The sequence below is a fragment of the Anarrhichthys ocellatus genome, unplaced genomic scaffold, assembly GCF_004355925.1.
Source record: "Anarrhichthys ocellatus isolate YVR2014 unplaced genomic scaffold, GSC_Weel_1.0 scaffold5, whole genome shotgun sequence".
NCBI classification, from domain to species: domain Eukaryota; kingdom Metazoa; phylum Chordata; class Actinopteri; order Perciformes; family Anarhichadidae; genus Anarrhichthys; species Anarrhichthys ocellatus.
The window spans coordinates 5,142,896-5,167,530 of NW_022280035.1; the positions used below are offsets into that span (position 1 = coordinate 5,142,896).

Genomic DNA, 24,635 nt, shown 5'->3' on the forward strand with positions numbered 1-24,635 from the left:
TTGTCCTCCTTGGTTTGGAAATGTGGGATGTGCTACTCTGTTACATGTTTTAAGCTCATTGGAATTTGGGTCTAGCACTGAATGTTAAAGCTCAACCTCCTTTACCAAAACAGTCTCTGTAAATTCAATTAGCTGCTTCTCTCATTTTCTCCTCCTGCTCATCCACCATTTTGATCTTGACTGATTTCCAGGTTAATGGAAAGGAGCTGTCCCGCCTTTCTGGGGACCCCACCCTGGACATACGGGACCCTGTGCTGTCCAACATACTGAGGCGGGGGGCCCGCAGACGTGCAGGCCTGGCAGGGGCCCCCGGCGGGTTAGTGCCAGTGACCATGGGTATGGCCGACTGTGTAGACAGCTGCACCCAAACAGACATCAGCTTCCAGCATATGTTGACTCTGGGCAACAGCAACCAGCATCCCTGTGGTGCTCCACCCCCACCCGACCCTCCGCCGTCCCCTCCACTGCCGCCGTTACTGGAGCCATATCTGTTCAATGAACTGTGAGTGGGAGCAGTTTAATAGGCCTCTGCAGCATATCCGACTGTCAGACCAGAGCTCATCTGCCGTCTTGGTTCTAGTCCATGCCATTCTGTTCACACATTTGAAGTTTGAAGCTGCTCCAATTACTGAAATATTATGTTCTGAATATTGTCATTCTCAGCTTCATAGAGCCGGTATACTACGACCCCACTGATTACTTCGACATCACTCAGCATGAAGTGGACAGACAGGATGAACTGGAATATGAGGTGAGAGACCTTTACTCAAACTGATACAGAAAAGCTGCCCCGTGGTTGCCCGTCTGACATCCTCACACTTCTCCCCAACTGCTTCAGGAGGTGGAGCTGTATAAGCCTCGCCAACAGGATAAACTCGGGCTGACGGTGTGTTACAGAACCGATGATGAGGAGGACCTGGGAATATATGTAGGAGAGGTGAAGAGAGTATTATGAAATCAAATTTTCAATAAAGTTTTCCCATTTCTTTATGCTGTTAAAAAATCCTTCCCCCCCCCCCCCCAGGTAAACCCAAACAGCATCGCTGCAATAGATGGACGCATCCGCAAAGGAGACAGAATACTACAGGTACAAGTTTACTAAATGTACTGGGGTTTGAATTATTTTAAATGATGTTATCAATACTACAGAGATGTATAACTCTTCACAGCAACAGCTTTTTACTTTTCCTTTAGTTACGTAATGCATGAAAGTTTAAGATAACCCTGGTCCACAATAGTCAAGTCCCTTTTAATCCAGCCTTATTCGCATATTAAAGGAAATTGCTTTTAGTGGGGCAATTATTCAAAATCATTTCATGAGAGATTGAATTTCATTATCATCCTGCTATTAAGCTAAAGAGAGATTTCTTTTCCCTGAATCCAGTAATTTAATTGAATCTAGCCTTGGTGTGAGGGGTCTTTCTTTTTGTGACATTAGCTCAGTTTTAATTCTCCTCTGTCTTTCTCTCAGATAAATGGAGTGGACATCCAGGACAGAGAGGAGGCAGTAGCTATTCTCACCAGAGAGGACAGCACTAATGTCTCCCTGCTCCTTGCACGACCCGAGATAGAGGTGAGGAAATTGGATATTGCAGTCTAAGGGGAGATCACTGCAAGGCTCAGTATGAATACTGACCGAAAACACAATACATCCTCTCCCTCTTATCTCCCTCTTTATGGAGCAAGAAATTACTTTACATGATTGGGTATATATATATATATATATATATGTAAGTAGTGCTCTATGGAATCATTAAGTCGTGAGATTCACAACAGAAAGAAAAGAAATCGGGGACACGACAAAGAGCTCGGTGCTCTGCTGTGTGCTGTGTACTGCAAGCTGTACGGGCGCTAGAAAAGCAAAGAGGTGATGAGTACACAGATAGTGTGAAGAGAGAGGCAAAGACAAATAGCGCTTGTACTCACAGTGCAAATGTTGCACCGCTTTGTTTCCCTCAAGGTCACTCTCCTAGCACACGTTGTAACACACACCGAAAGCCCCTCAATGACACACCGAAAGCCCCTCAATGACACACCGAAAGCCCCTCAATAACACACCGAAAGCCCCTCAACACACCTCCGCCAAATGACTTGGAAACATACAACTTGACACATTCAAACAGATTTTCATTGCTTACCATATAAAAAACAACAACAGTTGGACACATTATATATGTGAGAATACAAAAACCTATATGCTGCATCTGTACAGAAGAAGCTAAAGGGCGGATTATAAAGGCACTCGTTAAAATGGTCAAAGTCAAAGACACACACACACACACACAGCCTCTCCTCTGTTTAAATATGTCCTTGTATTGAGAGATGAGCACAAGCACTACCTGTGAAAGGCTGACAAGATTGATATTGCGAAGGCATGGTCCCACATTAAGATTCAAGAGAGCGAGGGGAGGACGGAGAATCATCAGAGGGAAATGCACAAGCAGAGATTAAAGCGTGATCTGTTGTCTGGAGGCAGAAAGAGAGAGAACTGAAGGGGTTGTCGACGAATAAGAATGAAGATAATCAATACTTTGTCTGTAGTCTGCACTGCAACTCACATTCCAATCAGACCAATTAGCCAAGATCAATCAGTACTGTTTACTTTTTCAAGCTCAAGTATTTGCATTTCATTTGATCCCAATCAATACAGAAAAGTAAACAGCTCGGAAACAACAACAGTTCTACAATATTAAGTATTATTCTTCTCTAAAGATTGGATCATTCTCGATGGACATTAATCGTCCAATAATGAATACTTGACTATGAAAAACAAGTGTCCTTATTAGACAGCTGATGCTTAGATGAACATGAGCTATGAGTGTTTGTCTTCCTCTACAGACAGATTACTCAATGGCTTTCCATTTCCAAATGCAACAGAAGCTTTTTGAAATTATGTTAAAATCTCACAGAGCACCGGCTCCATCTAGTGACAGACAAGAGCACTACTCTTATATCGGTTCAGAAACGTGCTGCACTCAGCATTAAATATATATATATATATATAATAATATAATAACAAATATAATCGATTTGTTTACACTGACAACGCTCCATATCTGCTTTATGTGTAAATAGCCAACAGGTTGGCTAATAACTTTATTATATCAACTTCAAAGATTATATATCAATAGTGGGTTTGGAGCTTGTTTCCCTGCCCCCAAGTGGCCAAAAAAAAACTGTGAATGCTTATGCTTCTTTAAAAAATTAAAAAATATTGTTATATTCTATGTTAAAGATCTCATCCAGGCGTGTTCTAAGACATTTAGACATTTAGTCTCTTCACTGACATTGTAATGCATACTTTCCTTCTGTCTTTTGTTTGTCTCTTCAACAATGACCTTAACACCTCCACCGCAATGCCATCAACTAAATGCAACCACCTGTACTGATACACCTCTACCTGCCAGAATGACAACCAGCTGGATCAAGATGAGTTGGACCCGGACACACTGGACAACGCTGTTCATCTACCCAGCAGCCACAGAGCGAGGAACGGCACCTCGGTCCTGGGTGCCGGACCAGGCGGCGTTGCTGGTGGGGGTGTACTAGGCAGCCTCGGCCGCTCGATGAACAGGGATTCACCTGATTTGCTCAAGACGGTGCTGAGCAACAGCCAGGAGCTGGACAGCGGGGTGGGCCGCACAGATGAAAGCACGCGCTATGAGGAGTCTTCAGAACACGACCTCCTGGGAGACGACCACACTAGTGCCTCCAACACCAACGCCACCAATACTCCTGGGAGCATGCGCAAGTTTTTGTCCAGCCAAGGGGACACTCCGCTCTTGCTGCACTCCCAGGACCTCCAGTTCAGCGCCGACTCCCTCTTAGGGCTGGACTGCGTTAACGGAGGAGGGCTGGAACAGGTGGAGCGATTGGAGAGGGCTTACGCCACCGATCCCGTGAGAATGATGATGCCCGGGCTGACTGACGAGGAGTGCGAGAGGTACAAAGAGCTCCTGGAAATCAAGTGTTACTATGAGAAGATCACCAATGCTCTGATGCCACTGGGAGGTCAGGGGCTGGCCCAAGAGGAAGGTGTCTCACTGGACGTGAACAGGAACGAGAGCCTGACGCAGCACGAAATGGCCCTCCTGGAAGAGGAACTGCGGCACTTGGAGTTCAAGTGTCGTAACATCCTGAGGGCGCAGAAGATGCAGCAGCTGAGGGAGCGTTGTCTGAAGGCTTGGCCCCTCGAGGACATGAATGGAGCCAGTGCAGGGGCTGGACGCTTGGACATTAGTGGTACGTTGGTCAGTGAGGAGTCCTGTCACCACGCTCTGTCAGACATCAATGAGCTCCCAGAGAGGGAGCGCTCGGATAAGGACAGCACGAGTGCCTACAACACTGGAGGGGAAAGTTGCAGGAGCACCCCTCTGGTCAACGAACAGCACCCTTCCCCCTCTACACAGAGCCTGGAGGGAGGAGAGCCTCTTCTTTCGGCAGGTACGCAGCTTCCATCCTCCCCTCGGCAGAGAGAGAGAGGAACCAGGGGCGAAAGGGGCGACGGCACACAAGCAAACCTCAACCAACCCTACTCGCCCCACTCCCACAGGAGACGAGCCGAAGCTAAGACATACAGCCCCGGAGCTAAGGTCAGGTCCCTGTCCCGGGACAGAGGAACCAGGCGGGGCTCAGATGGCGAGGTGAGAAGTAGCCCCAAAGCCAATGGGACTGCTGAGAGGTCTGGCGGATACAGTGCAGAGAACAGCCCTTACCTGTCTCGTCGTCAGACGGACACAAAGCCACCTCAGCACTACCTGAGCTGCATGCAGCTGAGGTCTCCCTCCACCTCGGAGCGGCTCGGTGGACCCAGAGAGGGCAGCATGGAGACCTGGGGCGACGCCAGCCCAATGAGCTTGGGTAGCACGTGTAAAGACGTCGCTCAGGCCCCAGGAGCTGTGCCCTTGTCCCCTCCAATGCTGCCGGCCTCCCCTCGTATGGAGTGGAAGGTGAAGATCCGCAGCGACGGCTCTCGCTACGTGGCCAAGCGGCCCGTGAGGGATCGCCTCCTGAAGGCGCGCGCCATGAAGATCCGAGAGGAGCGCAGTGGCATGACCACGGACGACGACGCCGTGAGCGAAATGAAGATGGGCCGTTACTGGAGCAAAGAGGAGCGCAAGCAGCAGCTGCTGAAGGCCCGAGAGCAGCGGCGGCGCAGGGAGTTCATGATGCAGAGCCGCCTCGACTGTTTGAGAGAGCGCGAGAGGGAGCAGGGAGGAGGACAGCAGGGCACAACTCAGCAGCAGGAGCCCACCTCCATCCTGGAGCTGTGCCACCGCAGGAGCGTGAAGAAGCGGAGTCGCAGAATCCTGGACAACTGGATCACGATACAGGAGCTGCTGGCCCATGGGTCCAGGTCTGCAGATGGGAAGAAAGTATATAACCCCCTGCTGTCCGTCACCACAGTCTGAGATAAGACGGGAGGCAGAGAGTTAGGGAGAGATTAGACGGTGCCAAAGTGTTTCGACGGGGCCTATAAGATCAACACATGCTGCTTCAGTAGGCCTACACCTTGGCACACATATTTGTCTGCAGGGACTCAACATGTTTAGATTGGAGAATTATTTACAATTGTGTCAAATCAAAGCTACATTTCAGAAATGCATTCCATATGCAAATGCAGAATTACAAAAGTGACACATTTTACAATTATACTACAGCATATTTGATATACACTGAATCCCTCTTTTCATTTCGTCTGGTTGAATGGACCTTAACTTGTCAGGAAAACAATTTTCAGACATTTTCATGATGCTTTAATAAAGTGCCATTCTTCTACCTTTCACAGAAACCTGTCACATTTAAAACCCGGACGTCATGCAGTCAATGCACAAGACAGGAAAGAAGCGCGTGTAGGTGGTCAAGTGGGCAGACTTACAGACCATTTGAAACATATTCAGAGGGAGCACATTTAGAAATGAGTCACCACACGAGATCTGCCTTCTTCCATAAAGGAGAGATAGCACCACCTGCTGTACATTAGAGCTTTGCACAAAAGTCATCTTTGCAGGCCTCTACATTTTTATGAAGAACAGAAAGAGGAAAACTAAAAGTGCGGCTTAGAACCAAGCAGCTGTGAAAACAGGATGAGAAAAAGTCACTTCTGTGCCATAAAACTGTATATTTAGTGTCCATGAAGTTTTCTTTGTTGACGGACATTTTTATTGTGTGCCAGTTATTGTAGATAAAACATTTTTTTTCCCATTCTTGTAGTGTTCATGTATAAATGCTCCTTCGTTGTGATACAGGAAATGCAAACTGTCAGACCACAGATGCTTTTTGATAAAGAGGAACTGAGCGGTGCCTTCCCGTCAGGCAGACTTGACTGTACAGCACAATTTTTAAAGCGATAAAAAAAAGAAGCTGAACTGCTTTAGCTGAGAAGGTAATCACTGAAGCACAGAGCAACTGACATGCCTACCATTTTCTTTTCTTAGAAGGGCACACTGTGCCGCATAAAGCACAGAAAACATTTGATGTGTTATTCAAAAAGGCCCATTTGCTATTTAAATGAATAAAATATCAAAATACGTTTTGCCATTTCAAAAGTGCAAAATGCTTTTTCTGGACCAATGAGTTTTGGTCAGTATGCAAATATAATTCATTTCAATGTTGACTGTGAACAAGGCTATTTCACTGCAAATTAAGATTATTCTTCTGTCCCTGTTAATTGGGTCTACAGCTACTTCAACTCTGGATTTTCCGTTCTCAAGATTCTGAGATTTTTGCCGATGATGTGCTCTCAGAACCAGCCTCTGGATGATGATCCAGTTAAAGTACCTAGAACGACAATAACTACCAAGAATGTGTTCAGAAAACCCTGTGAACAAAGCTGATTTGTATTTGGCTTACATGCATGTTTGATATTGAGGCAGAAATATTTGTTTGAAAACTGAAAGCCTTTAACATACTGTAGTTGTGTGTGTCTTTCTAACTTGCTTTAAACGCTAGCATAGTTGATGAAAACATGGTGTACTCGTTCAATATTGTGACGTCAGTTTTGTGTCAGCCATTTTCCAGTGATAGCTTTTCTAAATAAATGCTGTGATCATGAAACTCACTTTGGTGGTGTCTAATTGCTGGAATGAAACCGTTACTGATCTCAGGACTGAAGCATTTCAAGACTAGAAATAATGAGTCAACATGTCCTAAACAATTCTAAACCTTTATTTTTCTAACAAGAGTGAAAAGAAACAAAGGCAACATTAAAATGAAAAGTTTATACACGAACCCACGACAACTGTGTGTCTGCAATATCAATAATAATAATAATATTTGAACCCAGGAAACAAAATAAGTTGTGACAAGTGAGTTACAGTGAAGTTACCTTAATTTGCAAAGAGAGAGAACGAGGGAGGGAGAAAAGGAGGTGAGACTTAAAGGAATAAAGTATTGAGCCAAAAGGGAGGGGTCGCTTAAAAAAAATAAATTTTAAAAAAGGCATCAAGGGGAGGAAAGGGAGGAGAAAGACAAAGCCAAGAGGTACAGATATCCATTTTGGGAAAGTAGCACCAAAAACATTAATGCCTGTTTTTAACACTTCCCAAAACGTACTTTTATTCAAAATGCGTGTCCCCTCAAAACAGCATCAAACACAAGAGTCAATACAACTAAAAAAATACAAGTGTGACCGCGGCGCTGTTGTCCGAGATCAGCAGTCAAAACCCTCGCTGTACTTCAGCTTCAGGATCCATGCCCAAACAGAACGGCCTAAATACACCCCCAAAGCTTATCCAACTTCAACGAGTGGGCTCAAGTGAAGGAAAACGGCAACTGCCGAGACGGGCTTCGGTTGAACTAACTTTAATACAGTTGGGAAAACGTAGCATACTGACTGACCTCAGAGACAACTCTAGACCAAAGACACTCCTATTGCGGTACGTCCCACATCGGTCCAACACAGTCTTAATATGTTCACAGGAAAAATGAGTCCAGGGAAGGTCGAGAGTAAAGGGTTGGGTAAGACAGCGAGTCTGAGAAAAAAAAATAAAAAATCAAGACGGGTGAGATATGGCTGAGTTTAGGATGAGACGGTGGAGTGTAGAAGAAGAGTCATTGCTCCGTTAGTGCCTGCATGTGTGAATGAGGGAGGAGGAGGAGGAGGAGGAACGTAGGGGACAGGGATGGGGATGTCCTGCATCTTTCTAGAACTTTTCTTCTGGCATTCCTCCGACTAATCCGTCTAAACAGAGATCCAGCGTTGGCTATATCACAAAATCTGTCAATGGAGAAAAGCAAAACATGTTTTATCTCAAATAAAGCTTAAGCTTTAAAACTACAACAGCTAAAAAGGGGGCAGTTACCTCTGGATTGGTCTGGACAGGTAACCGAGGGGAGGGGCTGAGGGGACAGGTTTTCTTTGACTCGGAGGCGTCCAGCGACCGCTCTCCGGCCCTGTCCCCGCTGCCTCCTCTGTGGCCCTTTCTCTTTCGTTTGGAGTCCTTGGCTCGTCCACGGTTAGTTCGCCTCTGCTCCTCAAGCTCAATCTGAGAGAGAGAGGACAAGAATATTAGAGAGGAAGCTGCAGACATCAACAAAAATGTAACAAGGCAATAAACACAGCAGCTCATTTTATCGTTTCCTCCTAAATGATACGAACGCTCGTAAAAAGTACAAACTCTTGCATACTTTTACATCATCTGTGACATGAGACATGTATGGCAATAGTTTCACACTACTCCACTGATCTACAAGTGGCAGTAATGTACCCACAGAAGAAGAAGAAGACTGCTACAGCAAGCAAACGTGGTTGTAAACAATGCAGGTTTTAGACCTTGACAGGAAGGAAATGCATTCAACATGTCGGCTGTGCTTTAAAGGATAAACTTAAGCATTTAGGTGAATAAAACTGAATATAAATAGGGCCGGGCGACACAGCAAAAATATACTACCACGAATATTGGTCATTTCATATCTCAGTAACGAAGTATATCACAATGCAGGATATTTTCCTCTTAAAAGGTCAAAGTTTGTTCTCCTGACCTGAATGAGTGTGCGCAGTGTTTCTCTTTCTGGAACAGAAGCAGCTTGCAGAACTCTGTGGATGTTGAGCGTCTGGTCCAAGGACACCTCCAGCAGATCTCCTTCCAGCTGCAGCTCCTCCAGCTGGACTTCGGTGGCTGGTAGGAGCTCCACCACCTGGCCTCTGAGCAGAGGCAGCAGGGGCAGCAGAGAGCCCACGCCTGAGCGGGACGAGAGCAGAAGGGAAACGTTGTGAGGACTGCCGTCTCGCGTGAGGCGCTGCGCAACTCAACTTTTGACATTTACTTGAAAATGAAAACACCCTCTTACCTGTAATATTTGACTTCTTGCTGATGCCATTTTCACATCCAGCCTATGGGCAAACAAGCATTGTATTGAACAGGCAGGTTGGATACAGTACGATGAGAAAGAAGCAATTCAGTGTATTTGAGTCAGTTTACAGTGAGCAGTCTATATTTGGTTTAATATCATAAAGAGAGTCAGAATGAGGTGTTAACCTGAGTGCCGTTGCTTTCCTTGGTGTTCTTTTTAGGTGAATTCTCGTCTGTGAGATCAATGACTCCTTCCTCTACTTCCCCTCCCTCGGAGTCCGATAAAACGATCACCGAGCTCCCCTTTGTGTCCTTTTCCACGTTTTCCTTTTTCTCGGTTTCACAATGGAGAGTCTCTTTAAGTTCTTGCAGCCGCTGGAGTGCCTGCTGCAGCTCCGGTGTCTCTAGGGCCTCCTTGGCTCGGCCCTGCCAGGTGATGGCCCTCTCTGTGAGACACTGCAGCGCTTCTCCTTCGGGCAGACGCACCGGCAGCCTCTGCAGGGCGACGAGCAGCGCCAGGATGGTCTCCAGGCGCGGGCGCCGTGACCGCTGGCACCGCGGGCACAAGAAGCGCGAGTCCCAGTCCCACCAGCAGAGGGGGTTCACCGGTGGTCCGGAGGAGGGGAGCAGGGCGGGAGAGGGAACACAGCCCCCGTGGAACCAGTCCTTACACAGGTGACAGCGGAGCTGAGGCGCACGAGGCTGACCGGTACACACGCACACCGACTGAGGAGGGGCGGTGCAGGTGTGGTTACCGTTACCGTTCTCCTTTACAGAGTCCTCCGAGTGGCTGGATGTGTCCGTCTCCATGGCGTCCTCCCACCTCCCGTTCTCCTTGTCCTCCTTGTTCTCCTTGCAATTTGTGGCGTTAAGTCCAGATTTGCACATGTTCAATTTCTGTAATCGTAGCAGTGCCTCCTTTTCCTGGTGCTCCCCTTCTTTGAATGCCATCACCTAGAGACAAGGCACACACGACAAGTTCACAAAACTAGTATTTACTATGTTAGAGATTCAAAATGAACAATAACATGTTTAATAAACTCACAATAGCGGCAGGGTCCCTCAGGTCCTGAGCAGAGAGGCCCAGAGTGTTGGTGTCAGAATCATCTAAAGGCTCGTCCAGCAGCTCCAGCTCATCTCGTCTCTCTCTCCTTTTAGCACACGGACATAACACCTGCAGGGCCACACTGCAGTTTAACGCATGCTGTCTATACAGACAACTCTTTGCTCTATGTTGACAGAAATATTGTCTATTTAAAGCTAAGGTGGGTAGTGTATTCAGAAAAAAGGAATTGATTTCTTCAGTGGGCTGCATTTACCATCAGCTCTGATTGGACATCCAAATAAAAAAAGGTGGCAAATTTTCCCTTCAAGTACAATTTTAACATACAGTAATTATTCATTTCATTGGCGTTGCTCACCTCTAGCAGACTGTGCTGACTGCTCTTCTTCAGGAAGGTCTTGGTGGCCTTGTCCCTCCAGGAATGAGCGCTGGCTACCTGCAGTTCCAGCTGTCTTAACTCCTCCATGAAGACCGGCAAGTCTCTTCCAATAGCCACCAGGCCCTCCAGGTCATCCAGGCACGGGTAATGCTCCCCATTCTGCACCAAAGGAACAACGTTACAACATGAAGGTGCAGCATGTTTTGAAAATGTCAATGTAATTACAAATCACACCATTACAGAGGGGGTAGAATAACAAAGATTGTTTTTGCTACCTGGATCTCCTCGAGGTCCGTTACCCAGGCGCGTGCTCGAGTGAGACAGTCCTGGAGAGCGAGAATGTTGGGCAGCTTGACTGGAATTAGCTGGGCCTCATTTACTATTGCCTCCAGAGTGGAGAGAGGATGCTTTTGCCTGAAAGAACAAAAGAAATGTTGACATCATTGCACCAGGATAAACTAGTTGCAAACGGATGACAACCCCCCATGGCGGCTGAAAGACAAAAGTGTATGTGTGACTGGTTGGTCGTACCTTTGCTCGAGGCAGATCTGAGCTTTCTCCTCCCAGCGCTCCGCGATGGTGAGCAGCTCCTGTAGCTCTGCCATGGCCGTCTCCACGGACACACTCTGGGGTACGTTGCAGCCTGCCTCCATCAGGTTTCTCAGAACATCCAACATCACCTCCTGCCTTTCCCCTCCTTCTGTACCCAGTGTGCACCTCACTTCTGCCAGCCAATGGCCCTGCTCCTTTAGACCCTGGAGTAAACTGCACTCCGGCACCACAACAAGCAGCTCAGCCCCCTGCTCCAACAAATTCTGCAACTGTTCAGGTGGCGAGGAGTCCCTCCTCCAGTCCCTGTCGTTGGCCAGCAATTGAGCCCGGCTCTGGAAATCCTCCACTGTCCGCAGAACCACCTTGAAAATCAGACGGTACAGAGTTAAAGCGCAAGTGTACGAAATAAAAAAGTACAACAAAAATATAAGCTAGTTTACTCAGAGTGACGTCTCACCTGCACTTCCTCCAGCTGGGCGATCACACAGGGCAGGTTCTGCATCTTCTCTACCAAGGACTTCAGCTCTGCCGAAGTCATCTTACTTTCACTAAAGGAATGCAATCAGTAAGTGCATGCAACTGTAACAGTTAGTGTAAATGTTGAGTAGACGTTCCATCTTACCCGGTCTTTGAGTTACTGAGGAGCTCAGTACTGGTCCGCTGGCAGCGTTCTATGTCTTTAAGAACAGTGTTGAGTTTCCGCAGAAGTTCGTTGTCGGGAAACTTCTTTTCCGCTGCTTCCGTCTTCAGCATCTCCAGGTCGTCAATTCCTGCAAATCAATAACCGTTTGGTCTTAGCGCTTTGTTTTAAGATCATAATATTATTTTGAAACAAAGTTTTAAGGGATACATTTATGTTGATTTCCCACCTATCTTGTTTCCTTCTTCCTGCTCAAGTGCCTCTTTCACTCGGTTGGCCCAGGAGTCAAAGGACTCGGAGCGAACCTTTAATCGATGCAACATGGCTAACAGCTCATCGAGGGTATATCTGTATCTGAAAGTGACGGGAGAAGAGATCAAATTAGAAAAAGACTTGTCACTCAGTGGATCGCGGCTCACTGAAAAACATATGCGCTCACACTCACAGCTACACGAGAGATAAATACCTGAGGTAGAGTTTTTCAGTGGGGCAGTTGCACAGATCCTGAGTGTGATAGAGACACACCAGTCTCTCGGGACAGTTTGAGCAGGCCAGAGCCGAGAGGAAGCACGTCGTCTTACAATTGTCACACTGTCTCTCGTCATCGGGCAGCAGCTCAAATGCCTCCCGCTCTGCTTCAGTGATGCCCTGCAGGTTCAACACACAGATGTTATTAGACAATCAGATGTCATGTTGTATCATTTATTCACTTACACATGTTAAGTGAATAAATAGGGAAACAAACACTCTCTAGGATCCATTTCTGTGTCTCACCCTTTCCATGAGACCCTTTCGCAACTTCCTCTCCTCCTGAACAATAATGAACATTTCCCGGTGCGTCGCTGCAGCCAGGTTGAGGTCTAGCTTCTCTGGGCTGGTAGCCATCTTACAGGTGAGCTCTTCGTGGGAGAACACACAATACCTCGTTAGACGCCGGTAGTGCTCAATACAGGACCGGCCAGCGGGCAGCTGAGAGGGGAGAGAGAAGAGGGATGTTGATTACGCAGCACTGTGAACGATGTGAAATGACAACTTGAGACAGCGTAAACAGACGTACCCAGTCCGCAGTGCAGAAGTTAACGGCTTCAGCAAAGTTGTATCCCTGATTGAAGCCACTGTGGTAGGCTCTGGGGAAGGTGATGACAAACTCGCCAGCACACTGGTTGGTACGAACAACCTGCCAATCACAAAACGCTGAGGTCAGTCAAAGAAAAACGTTTGACCCGACCATGTTTCTGCTGAGTGCACGTGTGTTTATGCGAGACTGACCGGTACGCCGTGAGACATGAGGATATTTGGGTTCATGATGGTGACCAGCTGGTGCAGGAGGTCAGGTTGACACTCAAACAGCTCTGGCGTCAGCTTCTTCATCACCCCCTCAAGTCGCTCAGCTGCCACAGAGGGAACCCCGTACCACGTCTTGGGTTCACCCCTAGAGATGAAAGTTCGGCACGAGCGCAAACAACAGAGAGGGAACGTTATAGTATTTCTCTCAAATTATCGTTCCAGGCAACATATATTCTCTACGTTACAAGCTGTAACTGATAAAACCCCAAACAATACACACAAAGGATTCTGTACCAGTGCAGGTAGTTGATGGAGTAGCTCCAGTGATCCTCGATGTGCCAGCAGAAAGCTGAGAACACCATGCCGACATACAGCCAGGGCACCTTCATCCCAGAGATGTCTCCGTTAATGTGGCACAGGAGCGACTGCTCCAGCACGGGCATCACGTTCAAGTTCCAGCCGCTGCGGGCGTATTCCTGAGCAGACAGAGGAAACAGTGTGCACTGAGAATAAGCACTGGACTAGGATTATGAAACGGTTTGGAAACAACCTGAATACAGGTACCATCTAAACTACACCATTACTTTTTTGAAAACATTGTAAAATCAAACTTTTTCTAAAGGGAAACACCGAGTTTTCTATTCCAGAACAGCCAATAATAGATTGCTTAATCAACTCCGAGTATGTTAAATCAACATAATAGAGTTAAGCAACATTTTAAATATATTTGGTAAATTTGAATCTGATGGGGACAAAACACAGGGGCCAGCAAATTATATCGATCATTCATCGATTATTGATTTCAAGGTTCAAATTGTCACTTTTAAATTTGAGACATCTCATTGGAGCGTGACTCAACAGCATTCAGTGGCTTTACTTAAGATACTTAAACTAATGTGGCAAATTTAAACACAATCACTGAAATGCTGTTAAAACACATTTAGACTATATGCAGCCTAAAACGCTCCTTTTTTGGGTGCAACACGATCCGGCTGACTAAGAAATAAACATATCGCCTATATTGTAGGAATTATGTTCCATAAGTGCAACAAATCGCATCATGAGTGACTGAGATAACGATTCATTGCTCATACGAGTCTAAAGCTTCACACCGACTTTTACGATTTAAACTGAGAAACATTTCAGTGGTATAAAAAAAGGACATGCTGAGGTTTTATTATGAGCTGAGAGCGACATATATTTGATTGAGGGCATAAAGTAACAAATTTAACCCACCAGGATTTAGACTTTGACAGAGTAAACCTTCAATAAACACTTTTATGTGGAAATCGTTTGTGTCAGAGGAAATAAAACAATGTGTATGGCTCTGAAAGAGAGAAGAGACAGACAGACCCAGAATTGAAGAGTTTCCCTCATCTCAGAGTTTTCACAAAACCAGCCTTCTGAAACGGCCCAGATGGATTTCTTGACACATCACTTTAACGTTGATGAGCCTTCAAGCTAATACTTCACAGAAACAACAATGAGCATACCTCCTCTTCCTTTGTGAGCTCCTTCTTGCCATTGTTCATCGGGAAGCCGCTGCCGAACTCTTTGGAGTGGATGTCCGCTCCGTACTCAACAACCACGTCTTCCTCGATGCTACTGACTAACCTCCAGAACTCTCTCTCCACCAGCTCAGTGGGAACCATCTACACCGACAACAACAACAACAACAACAACAACAACAACACAGAGGCTAGAGATTAGTTGCGCCATCAGAGATGTGCTTCACAGTGAAGAGGTGATGTCTTGTGTGGCTGCGCTCACATGAACAGGCATGTTGAAGTAATCCGCTTTGAAAGCATCGGCCATTTCCCCAAAACTCTGCAGCGTGTACTCTCGTGTGGCCTGTTCGAAGCCAAATGCTTCTGAAGGTTTCTTGCACTCCTAACAAAAGTTAGAAAGTGAGAGAATCATAAACAAAGATTCGCCTTGTGGCGAAGAAACGCAACAAAACATGGCATACAGTGATTATTACGTTAATTAAAAACATGACAACATGTGTTCGTCAACAAGCTTTTCTTCTGTGACTAAGACGATGACAACAACTTCAATAACACCAACAGTGACGATAGTGAACATGCTATATCTTTCAAAGGATGATAGAATCCACTCTTAATCATTGTTTTTCATCAGATAAAATACAATTTAATGTGGAATAAGTGTGACTAAAATGAAAAAATATTGTTTTGGCTCCACTAGATTTACTGAAATATTCAATATAATGAAAAAAGACAATTGGCACAAGATTAAATTTAAAAAAATTTAAAAAGCTGACAAAAATGAGAACCGAATTTAACTAAAGTTAAATGCAACGATTTTTCTGCGACTAATACTGGACTAAAACGTTTTGAGTTGTCGACGACTAACACTAGAGTCTAGACCATAACTATGAAGTAAAACAATGACTAAACTATAATTTAATCTAATAAGTATTTTTGTCTCAAGATTAAGACAAAGTCTAAAATAGCTGCCAAAATGAACACTGATGGTGCGTTACAGTCACACAGAACATCTTTACTTACCTCTGCCAAACACTTCGGGCAACGCCAGTTGCCTTTGGGCGGATCTGTGAGCGGGGGCAGCAGACAGTAGGTGTGGTAGTTATCATCGCAGCCGTCACACAGCAACAGTTTCTCGTCATCGTCTCCCCGACCACACATCCGACACACAAAAGAATCCACCTTTGAAAAAGTGACAAACTAGAATTACTACCTCGCCGTTGTGTGCCTCTGTTAATCAGTCGTGTTGGAGTTCACATCATTTGGTCTACTTACACACTGCGGGTTGCCGAGGTTGCGTCTGAGCCTCATGGTCATTTTGGTACACGGTCCATCTGTAACATTGTCCCCCTCCTCTTTACCACCCTCTACCTGTGGTTCTTCCTTCTTCACTTCTGTCTTCACTGTGATGGTCGGAGGAGGCGGTTGGGGGCTCGATGTACCGCTGTCACTCGGCTTCTCTTGAGGCTCCGGTGGCTCCGCTTTGACCGAGGTATCACCAGGAGGCGGAGACACACTGTCCTTGATGGTAACAGTTTGAGGCAGTTCATCTAAAATTAAATAAATAAATAAATAAATAAATAAAGGAGTGTTTTGAGTACAGGGCTCCAAGTTGGCAGCTTGATTGTATCCAAACCAAAGACAAGCTCTCCAACGCCCACAAGTTATTTAACTGAGCTAATAATTGAGGACTTGTCTCGGTCTTAAGTTGTTGCTTTAGTTGATTCAAAAATAATTGTTGTGATGCAGTGTTGCCTCCAAATTTCCAGGTATCTCAACATTACGTTTACCTTGTAGCTTTTACTAAATGGGTCTAAAAAGCTGTTGAAGTTCAGGTTGTGGTCCCGGGACTTACCTTTCTTCCTGATGCCTTTGTACCTTGCCTGGAGTCCGAGTCCCATCATCTTCGGCCCTGCGCCGTAGATCTGAAGCTTCTTCAGTTCAGGGTTCTTCTCGATGTCTTCCTCTGTCGGTTCAGGCTGTGGATCAAAGTACATTTCCGTCATGAAGGCATAGACACACAACAACCGCTCCCAGAAGCACACAGAACCGAGCGAGGATCGAGGCCAAACGCAGAACAAACATGAGAGCACAGCAATGCCGTCACAAGGAGGGATTATGCTCGGTTAGAAGTTAAGGAAAAGTTAGCAGCAATCACAGTGAAAGCTTAAACGTTAAGACCCACCACCACAACACACAATCACCAGAAGTTGCAATCATAAAGTGAGTTTTCGAATTGTCAAATTTACTTAAAATATTATGATGCGTTAGAAGATTTAAGTATTTTGAAAAAGTTGAATATCCACCGTTTAATGAGTTGTTTTTTTGCTTAAGTTGGAGGAGTTACATTAGCTGATTATGAGTAGCTGTAGCCTCGACATTAATTATTCATATTACCCAAAAGGCACGTCATGTTTATTTCCCATTTATGTGTTTCTCTGCAGTGTCCTCACTTCAGACATGTAGTCTTATGCACAATTGTGTGGAAAGATTTAATCCTTAAATAGTTAGCTTGTGGATCAGAGTTGTTTCCTGTTCCAATCACATTTCATCATCACGCCTGACTCAACAGAGTATTAAAAGTATTGAATGTGTGTTTTTTTTTTAACATGGTCTTGGATTTGCCTGAAGTTGATCTCAAAAACTGCTGACTTGGATTTCTCTCGGACAACTTAAGTGTTCTTGACTTCAGCTTCGACACCACTGCATTCTTAGAGATCATCACATTTCCTCTTCTCACTTTCTACTAATGAAGGCGTATTCTGACCTGTTCTCATCCCAAGAGGACCTTTTATTTTTTCATATTAAACAGCCATAGACCTTGTTTTCTTGCAGCCTTTGGATGTGTGGAGACATCCGGTGAAAACTGTGAAAAGTTTAAAGCTCCTTCACAATATTTCAGGGTTTCTGTTTGCAAACATCGCTAAAACGCAATAATAGTTACACTTAACAGTTGTGGTGAATTATTTGTCATTTTAGACTCCCTCCCTTCTATTAAATTATTTTTGCGCTACACTTTTGGACTCTAGTTCTACTCTGCCATATGATTGCAAACAGCAAACACGACACATGTATTCAGCAATGTAGACAGAAACACCGAAGGTCTTAACGTCACTTTCAATAATCAGCAGATCTAAAAAGCACAAAAAAAGGTTCCAACTCAGAGCTTCGTATTTCAAACATGCAGTTCAGATCTAATCCGAGAGGTTTGGCTTCTACTTGCACATAGAAATCAGTCTGTGTGCACTCAGAATGAAACCTGTATTCCCACAACAAGAAGAATGTATGCATGTCATGACAATTTTATTCGTGCCATTCGAGGCACAAAAACTGGAAACAATGCCACAAAAGAGATCATTCAAGACTTTGTTCCCCAAGAAAGATTATGAAAGAAGCCTGTGAGTTTTGGACTTCACCACCCGTGTGCAGTTGCACCCTCTTCCGTCTTGCAAATGTAACTTTGGCTGCCCATACATTCTTGTATAATTTCTGTGTAGACTATATAAGTAGGACAGGGATCGGAGGCAGTAGACAACAAATCAGATCAGCAGGGCTCGATGGTGGAGGACAATCGAACAAGTAAACTTGGAAAGACTTGGATGCTTCAGTGATTTAAGACTCCAATATCTTACTGTCTATCCTCAGATTATGGTCCTCTGCAAGTCAAACCCAATCAAATTAAAGCTACTAGGTTGTGTGAGAACGCCTGCAGCCACACTGGTAGCTGCTACAGTGAGTAGACTAAGGCAAAGCAGCAGGAGGCACACAGACAGCCACAAAGCATTTCAAGCCAAGTGCAACCACAGAGCATGGATGAAAGAGAGAAAGAGAGAGAGCATCCGCCCCACAACTCTAAAAAAAAAAGAAAAAGAAAAAGTGTGTTTGGCTATTGAGGTTGAACTGAATGTGTGTGCAATTTAGGACATTTAACACATTAGTTTTTGGCAGAGAAATCCAAAACACCTTTGTCCAACATTAATTAAAAACTGTAGAAAACGGCCAGGGATATCTTTCTCTCTGTGTTCATCGTCTGGTCTAGATCTGGGAGATAATGGTGATTTAATAACTTGCATTCCCCGTCATTGTAATACCACAGTTTTATATGGCTTTTTAAAAAGGATGCAATAGTCATGTAACCCTATCAGGTTGAGAAGTGTGGTCGCATGTTAATGAAAACGTTTCAGTGGTTAGTTAAAAAGCAACTTCAGAGCGGGTGAGGTGGTTTAGGAAAAGAGGCAGGAAGAGAGCGGGGCGGAAGTTGAGCTCATGTGCTCGAGAGGCAGTACCGCAGAGATGAGTTGAGAGCCAGTGGTGAGAGGATGGGGGGCCAGATCCTCTGGACCCTGCAAGGGGAGACAACAACAGCAATGATAAACTAAGACAGGAGGAAACAAAGGAGATGAGAGAGGAAGGGAGAGATCCTGGAAAACACAAGAGCCACTAGTTGTCACTGGGACACATGAGAAATGATGTGCATCTAGATGCTGAAATATTTCCTTCAAATTCAACATTAAGTATATTTTGGGATGTTGAGTAATTCTTTGGATATGATTGCATAATCTAAGGTGTGTTTGTTTCAGCTTGCAGCCCAATGGACCAGCATGTTAACTGATAAACGTGGATACAGTTCAGCATTTTCTTAACACAAGCTGAACTATTATAAAAAGCAGCCTATTTGAGCCAACCATACTTCTGTTATCTCAGTTCATTACTAAAAAGTTGTTCTCTATAAAGTAATTGTGCATTCATATACAGAATGTGTAGGCCGTACAGGCTTTAACAACATGGGGTGAGAGTGGGTTTGCATGTAACAAGCATGAGAAAACAGAATGATGGCCAGTCCAGAAGTTGAACTGTGCAATGGTTGTATTCATGAAACACAAAACAAAAACAAAAAAAGTTGTGCTAATATGAGGCTGATGAAATAAACAATTGTGTGTCTGCCAGTGAGATGGAAGGAAGTGGGTGAACAAAGCAGAACACAAAGCAATGGAACAGAGAGCCAGAAGAGCAGAGTTAAGCAAAGCAGCATGGCGGGATGGAGAGTAAGCGAGCAGGGGTGCGCTCTGAGTGACATCTTCCAGACACTGCCACTGAAACCGATGCGCACGGGCTCATGGATAAGCACTGCAAAAGTTAATAACACGACAGCATGGGACACTCAAGAAGACCTTTTTTGGGGCTTTAGGACGTAACCGACATGAAACAAGAAAATTATGTTTTATTCTTCCGATTCACGGCTTTCACGTTCCCTCTTCATTCACTCTCTATCTCGTTTGACCAACGCTGCGCTCTCTCTCTCGCCGAGTTGGAGCGACTTTTGAATGCTGTGTTCAAAAACAGCAACCAACAATGTGACTCGATATTATGTCTTCAAATACATTCCCAGGTTGAAATTCACACTTTGTGCCACTACTTAAACAAATTCCTCTTTGACAGATTAGTTGCACAATAACCCAAACCCGTGTTATTGAAAAGCAGCTGAATAAACAACAATGTTATTTATTTCTGAATGGTTTTGAGGCAGCGGTGTGCATGCGGAAATGTGATCCAAAAAGCATATTTAAGTGACCAAAGTACAGTTCAGTATAGGGTTTGTGGTCATAGGGGTATGCAAATTTATTGAATGACAAGTCGGAATAGAAACTGTCACTCACGTCAGGCTGGCAGCGGTTTGCTCTGCGTCCGTAACTGCTTGTTTTGGATGGTTGCACAGACTGCCGCAGGGGGATGGAGTGTGGCTTGTACTCTTTATCCACCTCCTCACCATCATAGTGCTTTGGTTTGCAATGCTAGAAACGAAATAAAAAGAGAGTTCAGATGAAAACACTTAAATATATATATATATATGATGTACCATACTAAGTCTTTTGATTCTGATCAAAACAACGTGTAAAACACATCAAGTAGTTACTTAGCTCCTCTTCACAAACGGACTAGTTTTCAGGGGTATCTATTAACTCATCACTCCTGGTAACACAAAAAGGACAGACGGGAATGTGTAGAGTGTTACCGGCATGCTGGCACCAGAGTGGAACACTTCAAAGGGGTAGACGATCCTCTCGTAGTGCGAGCGCAGCAGAGAACCGATATTCTTGCCTGGAGGGTAGCCAAGCCTCTGGGCCACACGAGCCCAGCGCCGTTCCTTACAGACCATCTCAAAACCTCCTTCATCGGTCACGATCTGGAACAGAAAAGCAAGTTCAGAAAATCATATCGAAGCAACAAAAACATCTAACTTCAAACGTACTTTTACAGTAAAAACAATTCATGTAATATCTACCCTTGACAGGCTGAAGAGATCAAGGATGCGCCTTTCAATATGTGGGATTTTCAAGGAGGATGCCTGGACCTCCCAAAACCTGGCGATGCGGTCCAAATAATTAAGTTTCACTCTGGTCTCCGCCTAAAATGAGATGCATGAGGGACCACCATGAGTACTATGGCCAATTCCATTGTCAGCTTCAATCATCTATCAACAATGTACAATGCAAGGGAAAGGAGAGAAACTTACCTCCAACTCATTAAGCCTCTGGATGCGGGGTGTGAACCGGAATGTATCCAGCTCCACTGAAAACGGCGGTTGCCAGTCCTATTTGGGAGCAAAGACATGCAATTAAACTTGTGTAATTTATGCTTTGATGGTGACGTCTAACATTTAAGGAGCTCACTAAAATTACCAAATGAATATGGACGTGGGATATAAATAAATTAGGGTCCTTAGTTTGGGCTTAACCCTGGCGGTTTTACTTTGGCTTAAAGGCTCAAGAACTTGGCCCAGCTTTAACCAGGACGGATAACCAAGGCGGCCTACTAAAAAACAACTGAAGTTCACACTATCAGCAATGAAAAGCCTTCCCCCTCACCAATAAATTCAGAAGAAACGATCATTGCTAAAGACACTGCACCGTCAGTTAGTGGAACTACCATATGTATGATTATGTCCACCAAGCATTAAAGATAAGCAGTGCTGTGGTGTTAATTTACACACCATTTGCAGTTTTCCTCCAGTAAACCTCTCCATCCTCTGCTGCAAAAACATCCTGTTAAAATGTTTTAATCTGTAATGAAACTCTGATAACAATGTAATTATTTCCTAATTACATTTTTTTTACAAATGACAGCTAATCATAGTGTTGTGAGAGAAGCAATAAATGTAATTTGTGGAACATAAATGAGACTAATCATAAATATAAATCTTGTTCTGGCAGAGTATGTAAATTACTTCCTAAACCGGCTTTATTGTTTTTATAGCTACTTCGTGTATGAATATTCTACTAATTAATCCCTGCTGAATCACTATCTTTGATAATGCCTTTCAAACGACACAAACATCCGTAGGAATCAGTCATTTGATCTCATATTAAACACGCTGCTCTTTGTTGTTGATGATGCACATAACGTTGTCATCGTCTATCGACTAAAACAGCGAGTCCACGTACCGTTTAGTTAGTACTCATAAACACTTTCAACCCAGTGCATGCTACAAATGTTACACAATGAACCCAGTGAGCATGTCATTTCTTCAACATGATCCAAGCATTAGCAAATATTTACTGGTGGAGGTCGAATTTTGCAGATTCCAGACTTCTCTGCAATTGGACGAATCTTCGCAATGTAGCCCAGGGGGTCCTGAAACTCCTCCCATGACGGTTCAAACACTGGACACTCCGGAGGAGGTACAAACTCTTCTCCTTCCATTGCCCTGAAAACAGGAAGACAGACAATACAAAATGAGTCAATGGACTATAATAAGCAGTTTATGTATGCAACTCTTGTTTTTCATGTGTAGATAGTAGCCTAAAACCCTGAAGCCATGCATATGTTGCATTTGTTGTTTTCTGAATTGATCTACAGTTTCTTCATGACTTAATGAGCTCCAGATTCCCGAGGGAAGTTCAGAGTGCTGTAAAAACACAGACTTGAATGAAACTGATATTTCTGAGGTATGTTCATGGGCCAACATTTTGTCTTCAGAAGATACATTTACAAAAAGCATGTTTTTCAATAAATGTTCCCAAATGAATGTCAATGGAAACACATTTTACAAAGGTAATTAATTCGATGATGAGTACAACAGATTAGTGTATAAGAAAATAAAAAGCCTATCATACAGCTACTACACAATTGTATTTGTTTACTCTTGCTCATACTATTTCCAGGTCTAGAATGGCATTGTACTGTTGTCAGCTTTAAATATATGGCCACTAGTTCCTCTGCATGTTTCGTAGTGCAATATTTCCCACAAAACTTTACATGCTAGAAAATAACAAGAGACATGGTTAATCTCAGGATGAGGATTTGTTTTATCCCTGTGGTCCTTGTGAAAACCCCTCCCCCAACACAACAAAACAAACGCCATGCTCAGGGCCCGGGGTGGAAAGGGGCAAACGTTTTAAGTACTGCTTTATCAATCGCAGAACTGAGCAACAATCAAAATATAAATACAGAACTGATTTTTTTTCTCCCTCAAGTGGTTCAGTTTGCACTTGAATAATAAATATTGCTTTGTATAATGTGTTTGCACGAGTCTTCCTATAATAGTCTTTTATTAAATTCTTTCCTGGGGCATTACTTGCATAAAAATCATTATCATCAACTTGATTCTGGGATTTCAGTGACATGTGTGTCATCTATCTGATTCTGCAAAGGCCTTCAGACAAACAATGGCGTGGAGGCCATGAACCCAAAAAGGTATAGAGGAGGCCATGAAGGCATCACTGCCCGCAAGTAGGTTGGGCCACATTAATTAACACGCTCCAAAGACACACATGACAATAAATAAAAAGTCACTCAACTGCATGAAGCCAAATGGTGACATTTAAATGTCAATGTCCATCTGATTAACATTACTCAATAATACACATTTCTTAACTGGCAACTGTTAGCTAACTACTAGCTACTAAACTTGGGAGAACTGACGTTAAGACCTTACCTTCCAGCGACGGCCTTAGCAAAATAATTAAGAAAAACGAAAATGTATCCAATTCAATTACTTATAGTGGGTTAGCTAGGTGTCATTCGTGGAGTCTATTTATGTCTATTGTTCAGCTATCAGAGGCGATAAACGCAACTTCCAGCTAATGTTAGCATCAAGGCCTCCACTTTTTCGCAGCCCAGTCCCATCGCCTCCCACGGCTTTAGGTTACGCTAACTAGCATAGTTAGCTAACGTTGACTAAACGGCTGTGGCAAAACTCAATGTAAACGCAGACAAGCTAACCTAGCCTCCACACTGAACCACACTGTGATATCAACCAGATAGTTAACGTTATTTATATACATGTAACATTATCTATGTCCACATGCAGTTATTTGTTGACCCCCCCTTTACACTACAACGTGTCGTTGCATTCCCGTAACTGACCCGAAGACACCTCGATGTCCCGGGGTGTGATAGGGCCGGTGGCCGTTCTCCTTCCTCTGTTGTTGTGATGACTGGTGGTTAGCTAACGTTGGCCAGCTGTGCTCGGTCCAGTTGGCTAGCTTGACGCTGCTAGCAAAGTTGACCGTTTTTCCAGCCTCAGTTCTCCATATACTCCGCTCTGTCTAACACACGGGTTCAAAACATGGATGTCAGCAGTTCGTTTAATAGTAAGCGAGGGTCTAAACTTCATCAATTATCTCGTTATCAATCATTTCCCGACCAACATCATCACTCTCTTCAAGCCATCCTATCTTTCTTGATGAGACGCCATCTTAGCTTTTTTTCTCACGACCGAAGCACAACCTCAGAATCTTCACATCACGTCCCTCACGTTTACTCCCTGAAAGTAGTACCCACGTACGCCAATTCAAGTCATGTAACTGCACCGGGACCGGCTGTAGAGTCGTTTCCTAAGTCAAATTAACTGTGCCACCATGCAATACTCTCATCACAAATAAAAATGTAAAATAAATAATTTTAACAAAAAAAA

General features: G+C 44.3%; 2 protein-coding genes across 3 annotated transcripts in view; one reads left to right on the forward strand and one right to left on the reverse strand.

The window, feature by feature from the left end:
* The window catches only part of LOC116381859 (PDZ domain-containing protein 4-like), a 16,814-nt gene extending 9,758 nt beyond the window's left edge, over positions 1–7,056 (forward strand). The window contains exons 2-7 of the mRNA XM_031844321.1: positions 192–502; positions 664–751; positions 839–937; positions 1,025–1,087; positions 1,472–1,573; positions 3,408–7,056. Coding sequence (XP_031700181.1) covers positions 192–502; positions 664–751; positions 839–937; positions 1,025–1,087; positions 1,472–1,573; positions 3,408–5,411 — 2,667 coding nt within the window. The 3' untranslated portion in view covers positions 5,412–7,056. The remainder of the gene's footprint in view (positions 1–191; positions 503–663; positions 752–838; positions 938–1,024; positions 1,088–1,471; positions 1,574–3,407) is intronic.
* A 90-nt stretch (positions 7,057–7,146) lies between these two features.
* Positions 7,147–24,438, reverse strand: kdm5c (lysine demethylase 5C). Of its 2 annotated transcripts, XM_031844317.1 has the most exons (29): positions 24,086–24,438; positions 22,277–22,424; positions 21,234–21,311; positions 21,003–21,125; positions 20,733–20,903; positions 20,377–20,511; positions 19,006–19,062; positions 16,575–16,698; positions 15,995–16,269; positions 15,743–15,901; positions 14,985–15,104; positions 14,708–14,866; positions 13,509–13,690; positions 13,197–13,359; positions 12,985–13,104; positions 12,702–12,896; positions 12,394–12,575; positions 12,157–12,281; positions 11,910–12,057; positions 11,745–11,835; positions 11,267–11,649; positions 11,011–11,149; positions 10,715–10,894; positions 10,339–10,467; positions 9,480–10,247; positions 9,292–9,334; positions 8,983–9,182; positions 8,304–8,486; positions 7,147–8,218 (listed from the first exon to the last, which is right to left on the reverse strand). In XM_031844317.1, exons 2-29 carry the CDS (start codon positions 22,418–22,420, stop codon positions 8,210–8,212), a joined length of 4,785 nt encoding a protein of 1,594 aa, XP_031700177.1. In that variant the 5' UTR covers positions 22,421–22,424; positions 24,086–24,438; the 3' UTR covers positions 7,147–8,209. The 2 variants fall into 2 exon arrangements, with proteins under 2 accessions (XP_031700177.1, XP_031700179.1); XM_031844319.1 differs by lacking the exon at positions 19,006–19,062 and having other exon boundaries at positions 24,086–24,437.
* Between the last annotated feature and the right edge of the window lie 197 nt (positions 24,439–24,635).